We start from the raw sequence: 11,694 nt of genomic DNA on the forward strand, positions 1-11,694 counted from the left end.
CTAAATTCTTAAATCAAATTAAAAAGGAAAATCACAATTATGAAATGAAAATTAATCATTTATCATTTATAAACCATTTTCATACATATACACATCAACAAAGTTAAAACAATAAGAGTTGAATTGCAGCAACATGCTCTCTTTGATGTGGAATCATGACTATTCTGTGACATTCCATTCGTGGGTGAACCGTTAATGTGTTTTAGACCTGCAACATCTGATAAAGTGAAGTCTATCATAAACAAGAAATCAAACAAATCGTTTGAACTTCACTCTTGGCCAACACATATCGTGAAAACCATCTGGATTCCGTTCTTTTATTTATTACTGATATAATCACCGTATCGCAAGAGACGTCAAAAGTACCACCAACCTCAAAAGACGATAATAAAAAAAAAATCAGGTCTTGATAAAGAAATTTTCAAAAACTATCGGCCTGTTTCTAATCTGTCATTTACATCCGATGTCTTAGAAAAGGTCATTTCTAATCGGTTGGATGAACATCTTGACAGCAATTTTTTGCGTGGCCCACTGCAATCATCATACAGACTAATGTATTCAACTGAAGAAGCGCTCCTACGTAATCATACAGACTAATGTATTCAACTGAAGAAGCGCTCCTACGTGATCATACAGACTAATGTATTCAACTGAAGAAGCGTTGCTACGTGATCATACAGACTAATGCATTCAACTGAAGAAGCGCTCCTACGTGATCATACAGACTAATGTATTCAACTGAAGAAGCGTTGCTACGTGATCATACAGACTAATGCATTCAACTGAAGAAGTGCTCCTACGTGATCATACAGACTAATGCATTCAACTGAAGAAGCGCTTCTACATTATCATACAGACTAATGCATTCAACTGAAGAAGCGTTCCTACGTGATCATACAGACTAATGTATTCAACTGAAGAAGTGCTCCTACGTGATCGTCAAGGCGGCTCAGGATGAACATTCATCAGTAGTGTTGGTACTCCGTGATCTCTCAGCAGCATTCGATGTGATTGACCACTCGACTACTGCTCCAACGTTTAGACATACATGTAGCATACGGATTTCGTGTAAAAACTTTAGAATGGATACGATCCCATCTTACTGACATATGTCAACGGGTTGTTATAGGATCGACTCTGTCGGAGCCATGTCATCTTCCGTTTGGGGTCTCACAGGGATGTGTTCTCGGTCCTAAATTCTATTGCCTTTTTCAATGTCAGTTGGGGAAATATGTCGTCGTCATGGTTTTAATTAAATATCTCTGCTATGCGGATGACACACAAGTGTACATGACTATAAGACCACATGACAACTGGGAGACTTGAATGTTGTCTACTAGATATTGGGTATTGGATGTCGAGCAACCTTCTCAAACTCAACCAGAAGAAAGACAGAATAATTTTCTCATCAAAACTCCATCCAAAGATGTCCCTAAGTTGCAGCTTAAAGTTGGAAGCAACATCATAATCGGTGTAGCTTTGGTTCGTAATCTTGAAATGTTTTTTGACCAGCACATTACTATGGAATGTCAAGTTGCTGCTACTGTCACCAAATCATGCACTTACCATCTTAGTAACATTGGACGAATCCGTCGCTTTATATCCACGGATGCATGTAAAACACTGGTTAATTCTATAGTTACTGCGAGGCTTGACTGTGAAACAGTCTACTTTTCGAAATAAACAAAGGGCTCACGAGTCGATTACGGAGGGTTCAAAACAACGCTTCCCGCCTCATTAGCAGATCCGAGAAGAAAGACCGTCTCTGAGATCATAGCACACCTATTCTTGCAGAGTTGCATTGGTTATCAGTTGAGTTCCGGTCGCAGTATAAAATTCTAGTGTATGCGTACTCATCGCTACTCAGAATTGCTCCGGATTATCTTCAGGACCTAATAACCGTACAGGAACAACACCGTTCACTCTATTCTGAAGGAAACTTTAGACTTTTACTTCCACGAGTGCGTACTAAGACCTATGGTGAAAGAAAGTTTTGCTGCGGCAAGTATATGGAGCAGCCTTCCTCTGCATATCCGACACTCCAAATCAATCCAGTGTTTCATAAATCATTTGAAAACACACTTTTATAGACTAGCTTATCTGTAAGTTTTAATATCATCTTTTGGTACATTATGTAATTTCATTTTCATGGAGATGCTAAGAAATGGTGGCATATATTTTAAAAAGATTATTTTTACCAAATTGGTTATTTTCGGATACTAGTATTTAAATTTGAATTTTTAAGGGCATCTATATTTAACTTTCTTTAAAGACGTTTTATTTGATAATTTTGTTTTTAAATAATACATATTTAATAGGTAAATTTCTTTTAGTGTTTCTCCATATTTGTAAAGCGCCTTGAGTGGCATTTTATCATATTTGGTGCTATATAAATCATTTATTTTTATTATTGTTATGCATATCGTGACATGCACATGTGAATAATGATTACTAAAATGCCAGAACAAGCATGTCTTGGGCATTGTTAATAAAATTGATTTTCAGTCTTTTTTACTTACCTTCTCATGAAACAGATATATGCAATTACAATGAAAGAAAGCAAAAATGAGCAAGCTCACATACTCCACGCTCCAACATTGCTTGACAATGCCTCACATAATGATTGGTAATGCTATGCATTACTGCAAGAACAGGACAGACAGACTCGAAATTCTAAGTTGAAAAGGGGCATAACTCCCAGAAAAATTATTGAATCAGAATTTCCTTCGAATATGCACATTTACAGTGTGTCCTTATTAAATACAAAGTTTCATGAAATTCTGTTGAGCAGTGCAAGGTGAAGATAACGAACAGTCTCAGAGGAGTTGCGCTGACAAGAAAGGGACTGACGGACGGGTCAAAAACATTATACCCGCCACAACTTCGTTGCGTGGGGTATAATAAAGTTTCTTTTAAATCTTTGTTGTTAACTTTTGGGATGTATGATTTTACTGCAATGAATATAATTTCAGAGCTTCGAGAGGCTTTTAGACTGTTCGATAAGGATGGAGATGGTTCGATCACCACCGATGAGTTAGGAACAGTCATGAGGAATCTCGGACAATTCCCGTCCTCCGAGGAGCTGAATTTAATGCTGAAAGAAATTGATATTGATGGTAAGCGTGTGAAAGAAATTGATATCTATGATCCTTAGCTCAAAAGCACTAGTAAAGTGGACTGCACTCGTTTTTTGCTCAAAGCAGGCACAACAGAACAAGTTTGAGAATAGAAAATGTCATTTATTTAGTAAATGACGAAAATTATATACAGTACAGGAGGTCATTAAAACCAAGTAAAAATTAAGATCATATGCTGCAAATAACTAGATGACCCCCTGTTACATACATTTATAAAATTAACATTGCGAAAGAGAACATATATACAGTGTACACAAAATAAAAACATCCGATAGCGGGTCTAACAAGATGACCCCCTATTGCATACACACATGTAAAAAGACTAGCATAAAAATATTGCCTGCCCACAAAAAAGGGAGGGTAGCAACAACAAATCAAGGCCATGAATCCAAGGCAAGAAATTGATATTGATGGTAAGCATGTATCTTGATAGTATGTTTTATGTAAGAAGGTACATAAATATCAGTACTTAGAGTGACAAGTAGCAGTAGCTAGAAATAATTATGTTGACAGGTATGTAAGAAACAGAAGTGTATCAAATGAAGAAAGGAGGAAACTTAAGATGGGATATTAATTTTAATTGTGATGACTGCACTGGTGATGAATATTAAACAGCAGTGGTTAACAACACTCTGACATTCTTCCCGTGTTGGTTTTATAAGTATCTGCTCATTGTTATGCAAGATTTTGATTGGATATATTGAAAAATTGTGGAAAATAAATATCTTGACAAAAAAGTTTGTATACATCTACTCGTGTGCTACAAAATCGGATATCCTTTATTGACAATCATCAGAAGTCAACTTTGTATTCCCAGGTATGAAAGCTATCATAAAAATTGTATTGAATGCAACCAGAAAGGCGATATTTCTTATGATATTAGAAATATTTCTTTAAGTTCACCGTTTTATTTTTAACCATTGAAGAAAAATAGGGCCACTATTCCTCTATACGAATAGCAAATCATAGTCGTTTAACCAACAATACACTAAGTATAAATTTTACAATTCATAATTTACAGAGTACTTACAAGCTACTGACAAATATGTTGATATTACAAGGGTTTAAAATAAACATTTTGCAAATTCTCTGGTTGTAAAGTACAACCTGTCGTTTGGTCGAATACTGTCTGACGTGTTTCATACCGAATGTTTTTTACATACTGATTTTGACTACGGGTTACTCCGTTTACATAATAAGATAAAGTGCTCATGGCAGGTATGACTGGTCAGCAGGCGATGCTTACTCCTCCTAGGCACCAGATCCCACCCCTGGTGTGTCTAAGGGTCCGTGTTTGCCCTACTCTTAATTTTGTATTCTTTATGGGATTTATGAGATTGATCACCGTTAGTTATCTTCACTTTTCATATACTTGAATATGACTCCTGAAGTGTGATTTTGCTCTCTTCTATTTCACCTCAAATACTATTAATTCTATGCCCCATTCTGCAGGTGACGGGACATTCAGTTTTGAGGAGTTTGTTCAGGTTATGGCCAACATGGGAGGGATATCTGAGCAATCAGCGGAGGATGAAGAAGAGGAGCTGAGGCAGGCCTTCAGGGTCAGTAGAGCGATTAACAAGCATTCTGATTCCATACAGACTCCTCAATCGATCTAAACGAATTGTAAACGTTTTTAAAGTCAAATATATCAAATTTAAGTCTTAGTTATACACATGAGAAACATCATGTCAATGTCTAGAAGCATATTAGAAAAAAGAGCGCGGAAAACAAATCCTATGCAAAAAGATAATTATGAAGAGAGTCAACTGTGATGAAATTCATTTTAAGGAATGAAAACACATAAGGGTATGAACCGCGACGCTTTTCGCCGGCATATACTTCGTGAAAAGAATGCTGGAACGAAGCGTTGCCGTTCATATTCTCATTAATTTTTTCTATTTACATTCTATTTTCTGTCGAAGAATTCTCAGCCGTTAAAATAGGTGTACTATATTTCCACATATTTCAGCTTGTCTGTAAATATGTGTCGTTATCTAAGCGCGGATTTAATGCAGTCTTAGATAATTATCAAGAGTCATACACATATTGTTCACAAATACATCGCATTCGTGAGGGAATGGCTATCATTATAATCCGTAGATATAACCAAGGTGAAAACATTGAAGATGTATATATTATATGAATATTGCATGTAGTTGAGGGTAACATTGAAAATTTTCACCCCGGGAAAACCATTGTCGACCGAGGCGTATTCAGTTTGTATTCACCGGAGGAGGGATGTTAAAATCCAAAAAGTTTTTATTTTGATTATTTTGACTGTGTGATATCAAGTCTTTCGTTTTGGATTATATATATATATATATATATATATATATATATATATATATATATATATATATATATATATATATACATGTATATAGATAGATATATTTCTATTTGTATATTGGAAATTCATATAATTTTTTTCAAAGCATATAGAAAAAAAAGGCAGAGGATAACTTTTTTTGTATTACTCTTAAAACGTAAGTCAACCGTGAAGAAATTCATATTCGACATATATGTGGTTTTTCATGCGTAACAAAGTGCCTTCAGAGTTCTTTTTTGAGATGTTATTGTTAATGTGAGGTGCTAAGACGGACCTTCAGGACGATACGAGTTATTCTGTTGACAGGTTGGTTATGTGAGTGTGAGATGCTAGGACAGACCTTCAGGGTGAGTTATTCTGTTAAAAGCTCTTTGTTAATGTGAGTGTGAGATGCTAGGACAGACCTTCAGGGTGAGTTATTCTGTTAAAAGCTCATTGTTAATGTGAGGTACTAAGACATACCTTCAGGATGAATTATCCAGTTAATAGATAATTGTTAATGTGAGGTGCTAAGACAGACCTTTAGGATGAGTTATTCTGTTAAAAGCTCATTGTTAATGTGAGGTGCTAAGACAGACCTTCAGGGTGAGTTATTCTTTGAGGTGTTATTGTTAATGTGAGGTGCTAAGACAGACCTTCAGGATGAATTATTCTGTTATAAGCTCGTTGTTAATGGACAGAACTTCAGTGTGAGTTATTCAGTTGATATATAATTGTCAATGTGAGGTGCTACGACAGAATTTCAGGATGAGTTATTCTGTTAAAAGCTCATTGTTAATGTGAGGTGCTAAGACGGACCTTTAGGATGAGTTATTCAGTTGAGATGCTATGGTTAATGTGAGGTGCTAAGACGGACCTTTAGGATGAGTTATTCAGTTGAGATGCTATGGTTAATGTGAGGTGCTAAGACGGACCTTTAGGATGAGTTATTCAGTTGAGATGCTATGGTTAATGTGAGGTGCTAAGACGGACCTTTAGGATGAGTTATTCAGTTGAGATGCTATGGTTAATGTGAGGTGCTAAGACGGACCTTTAGGATGAGTTATTCAGTTGAGATGCTATGGTTAATGTGAGGTGCTAAGAATGACCTTTAGGATGAGTTATTCAGTTGAGATGCTATGGTTAATGTGAGGTGCTAAGACGGACCTTTAGGATGAGGTATTCAGTTGAGATGCTATGGTTAATTTTAGGTACTGTGACTAGATGAGTTATTATGTATATAGATAATTGTTAATGTGAGTGTGAAGCGCTAAGATAGACCTTCAGGGTGAGTTATTCAGTAGACAGGCCTAGGTTATTGTTAATGTGTGATGCTACATATTGTACATGTAAGACAGGATGAATGTTACTAGATGTGGTAGAATACCTTGTCTTATTTTAGTCTGAATCATTTTACGATAAATAAAATACTTCAGTTTGATTTAAATTTCTCAAGACTCAAGGTCAATGTCAATAGGTCAAAAGCCTTGGTATGATAATGAGGAATCTGTATGTGAAATATCTAGTTTAAAAATCATGCCAATGTTAAAGTTGTCCCCCTCACAGTGTGACGCCGACATCGGTTTCATGACAATTGATGTTCATCGGACATTTCAGAAATATAATGCACGCTAACGACTTGTAAAAGTATGTGTACCTGATCCGTTATGTAGTTCATAAGGACGTTACACAGCACGTTTCATTTGTATGAAAAAGGAACTAGGACAGACGACTAATAAATGGACAAACAGAGAATACTTTCATGGTCCCCGTCGGTTTCACCGATATATGTTTTACTGACGAAAAGAATTGCTATTCATTGAACACTATACATCGAAAAATACAACGTTGTTGATCTTATTAAAAGAGCTCGAACTGAGTCAGGCTTCCCAAAGTAAGGGTGGGGTGTCCCGTCGAGGGAGACAACCGTCAAAGTGAAGGTGGGGTATTCTGCAGAGTACAACGTGATATTTCGGTTATATCTTGTCTACATATAACCATACAAAGGCCACTCATTCATGTAGTTAGTTCCGCCTACTGTACATATGCATATTTTGTACATAATACCCGCAGTGCGCACCCCAGTCGAATTTCCTATAATTTAGCTGATACTGCTACAGCAATAACGATAATTGCAAACAAAAGAAAAATAGCAAAATACTTTTAAAGGCTTTTGGTATGAACTACATGTAAATCACGATTATGCTCTAGTCATTGTCGAAAGCTCATTCTGTCTCGTCGGCATGTACATGTATTGGGGGAAGAAATAATGTATGTAATAATATAACTACATGTCATACACATATAATATTAAATCCAGCTGACCTTTGTCATCATATTAACCTTAGTGTACCTTCAATATCTTAAAATAACATAAACCTGATTATGGTAGATTAGCGTACCTGATTTGTAAATTTCTCATCGAAAATATGCCCGTCATGTTTCAGTTTTCATATTTTCGATTTTCCTTCAGAATCACTGAGCTAGTTTCAATTAAATTTGGTAGGTCTTGGCTCATTGTTGGGCCACTATACAGTGTTTTAAGCTTATAAATCACATATACAGTGTACATGCATGCACAACACTTGGTGATTCCGGTGACCGTTGTTTCTCTTGATCTATTAGTCGACTACCATTAAATATAAGTGCTATCAGATATATTTTCATTCCTTCCAGGTATTTGACAAAGGAGGGTGCGGTTACATTACAGCATCTGATTTAAGATCTGTATTACAATGCATGGGGGAGGATCTCACGGAGGAAGAAAGTTAGTACTTATGAAATTTTTCAAATAGTGTATTAATGATTGGTGTTTAGAATAGTCGTACCGTGTTGTAGAGTACATTATCATCCTTGCATAATTTTAGTCGGTGACAATTTACACCGACATGTCGCCGATCTGCACCTATTGTCACCCGCGACAGAGGGTTGTTAGAGACAACAACATATTCCGTGTAACTTTGTCACAATTTGTCCTCAGCGACAGTACATGTATTGAACTTTGACACCAGTTGCCAGGATAATGAAAAGGATTCTGGGTACATGTAATCACTTTCATATTTGTAGTTGACGAAATGATCGCTGAGGTTGATATCGACGGCGATGGAAGAATAGATTTTGAAGGTAAGAATTTAACTCACTTTGTTGAATATTCATCCGCATATTAAGATAAAGCTCTAAAAAAAAATATTACAATTCTTTAATGTGGAGAGAGAAAATACGCGGTATTATTTGATTAAATGTCTGACAGTTTACTCGACATCTTTGTTTTGGTACTATAGAATTCATCGCTTGTATGTGCGAGGACAAAGCGGACACAAAACGCCAGGACCCCTTCGATGATTGAGCCACGTGTGTCTTGAAGATGAACAATAACTGAATATTCCAATGTATTATTTCTAATAAAGTGCTGCAATATTTCATTTGTATATATATGATTACTTGTATGACATAATACTAGTGTGCAATTAAAATATAGCCTTTAAATGAGGTTGGTTCAAGATATACATGTATTGACTTCAGAAAAAAAGTATGAAGTACTAGGTAGATATGTTTTTCTCTGAGGTCGATAAATCTATGAATTATAGCAAATCAAAAACCTACATTTGTTAACTTTTTTGTTTTTGATATTTTGCTTCATTTAAAGAAATGAACTCAACTTTTAAACATTTTCAAAATTTTACCATGGTGGTACATTTATCTCAGTTCCTGTTTAAACGTTCCCGTTATTCATTAACTTGTTCAGTTTTTCCTCTCTCTTCTTTAAAATAAAATTACACCTTGTTTCTCTGTGCATCCTCCAAACTATGTTCATTGACAGGTACTGTGACCAATATAATATTTGTATGTTAATGTTTAAATACGTCAGCGAAGCAACAAATTTATCACTATACGGTATTTAGGAAGACATAGGTAATCAGTCTGCTGTTATGTTGTATGTTGATAAAAAAAAAAAAGACAAGAAGTTATTTTTTTCAATTCCATCTCATGATGTACATGTATCTTTCTCATGATGTACATGTAGCATTCTCATGATGTACATGTAGCTTTCCCATGATGTACATGTAGCTTTCTCATGACGTACATGTAGCTTTCTCATTTAGCTTTCTCATGACGTACATGTAGCTTTCTCGTGATGTACATGTAGCTTTCTCATGCTGTACATGTAGCTTTCTCATGATGTACATGTAGCATTCTCATGACGTACATGTAGCTTTCTCATGTAGCTTTCTCATGATGTACATGTAGCTTTCTCATGATGTACATGTAGCTTTCTCATGACGTACATGTAGCTTTCTCATGTAGCTTTCTCATGACGTACATGTAGCTTTCTCATGATGTACATGTAGCTTTCTCATGATGTACATGTAGCTTTCTCATGATGTACATGTAGCTTTCTCATGACGTACATGTAGCTTTCTCATGTAGCTTTCTCATGACGTACATGTAGCTTTCTCATGATGTACATGTAGCTTTCTCATGATGTACATGTAGCTTTCGTTTGTAGATCAGATATTGAACTAGGACGCCGAACTTTAAAGCGCGCCACCTGTCAAGCAATAAAGGGATTCAGCCACTGAAGAGAAAATGAGTGATCTAGGTCTTTTTAGCCGATTTGCGTAACAAATCTCGGCTATTAAATTGGCGAAGGATGGGCGTCCAGTCGGCGTCCAAAATTAGCTTGTCCGGTCTCTCAACTTTCATACTTTTTGGTGCATCTTTGTGAGACTTACATAACATGATCACATCCAAAAGAGGAAGGTTCCTATTTATTTTGAGGTCAAAAGGTCAAGGTAACTTTGTCACTAAATGCCATAGATTTGAGCTTGCCTCCAACTTTTATACATGTACTTGCTGGTGCATGTTTATCAGACTTCAAATCCTGATGCAATTCAAGATTTATGTTGCTTTTGAAATCCAAAGACAAAAGGTCAAGGTCATTATCACACTAAATACCTATTGCGGCCATTCAAAGCTTCATACTTATAAACTATATTAAATACGTGCATGTTTTTACTTCGTGAATGCAAGCGTGCATAATTTTCCAAACTGCAACTCGGCCATACGCATCTTTGATGCGCTTTAGCGATTGTTTTTTCTTGAGCAATAGGAAACTGTGCCCAGATTCATAACTTTAGTTTGTGTGTTAATCAACAGCTGGAATATGCTGAATACGTTTCACTGGTTCTTCACTAAACAATGGACTCGAGCGTCTGTTCAAATATAGAATATTTCATAAAGGCCTTGTACACTGAGAAATTATTTTCCACACTTTACATTAATAAATTTTACACTGTAAAACCCCATGGCATTGATTACATGAAATCGCAATTCCACATTTAGTATTTTGTCATTGGCATGAAATTGCGATGGTTTAGTAAATTTGAAATTACAAAACCTTTCTCAAATCAGTTATGCTGGAGTTCCTCAATGACAATGACTTCGTTGTCTTTGGTGATCAGGTCTTCCAACAGTCTGTTGGAATTCCCATGGACAGGAATTGTGCTACTTTGTTAGCTGACTTGTTTTTAGATTCTTATGCAGCAGAGATTATTCAAAAGCTTCTATATGGGAAGAAAAAATCTCTTGCTGTGGCCTTCAACTTTACATTTAGATACATGTATATCGACGACGTTTTACCTATTAACAATAATCATTTTCATTCATATGTCGATTCGATATATCCCTGTGAACTTGAGATAAAAGACACCACAAAGTCCTCATCTGCTTCGTACTTTTATATCTTATTGAAAAGGGATATTTACGGCAAACTAACAATTCACCTTTATGACAAACGTTTCTCCATCGTCAACTGCCCATCTTTATGGATTCCAAATATAATAATTCCATTATCACCTGCATATGGTGTTTATATCTCTCAACTGATTGATACGCAAGATCTTGTTCTGCGTATGATACGTTTTTAAATCAAGGCAGGCTACTGACAAACAAGTTGATGTTACAGAGGTTTCGACAGTCTCGTTTAAAATCAGCATTTCGCAAATTCTATGGTCGTTATAATTATGTAGTTTGCGAATATAACCCATCATTGGCGTCAAATGCTGCCTGACTTGTTTCATACCGATTGTTAGGCCGTTCTTGGCACATTGATTTTGACTAAGGATTACTCCGTTTACCTGATCAAGACATAGGGCTCACGGCGGGTGTGACCGGTCGACAGGGAATGCTTACTCCCGGTTTGCACTTGATCCCACTTCTGGTATATCTAGGGTTTGTGTTTGCCCA

General features: G+C 36.1%; 1 protein-coding gene across 3 annotated transcripts in view; it reads left to right on the forward strand.

Moving 5' to 3' along the window:
• The window catches only part of LOC125651881 (calmodulin-beta-like), a 44,506-nt gene extending 35,636 nt beyond the window's left edge, over positions 1-8,870 (forward strand). For all 3 annotated transcript variants that reach the window (XM_048880731.2, XM_056152905.1, XM_048880723.2), the window contains 5 exons: positions 2,973-3,116; positions 4,590-4,699; positions 8,125-8,215; positions 8,515-8,571; positions 8,730-8,870. In XM_048880731.2, coding sequence (XP_048736688.1) covers positions 2,973-3,116; positions 4,590-4,699; positions 8,125-8,215; positions 8,515-8,571; positions 8,730-8,794 — 467 coding nt within the window. In that variant the 3' untranslated portion in view covers positions 8,795-8,870. The remainder of the gene's footprint in view (positions 1-2,972; positions 3,117-4,589; positions 4,700-8,124; positions 8,216-8,514; positions 8,572-8,729) is intronic.
• Positions 8,871-11,694: the final 2,824 nt, after the last annotated feature.

Source organism: Ostrea edulis, chromosome 1 (genome assembly GCF_947568905.1).
Source record: "Ostrea edulis chromosome 1, xbOstEdul1.1, whole genome shotgun sequence".
In the NCBI taxonomy this organism is placed as follows: domain Eukaryota; kingdom Metazoa; phylum Mollusca; class Bivalvia; order Ostreida; family Ostreidae; genus Ostrea; species Ostrea edulis.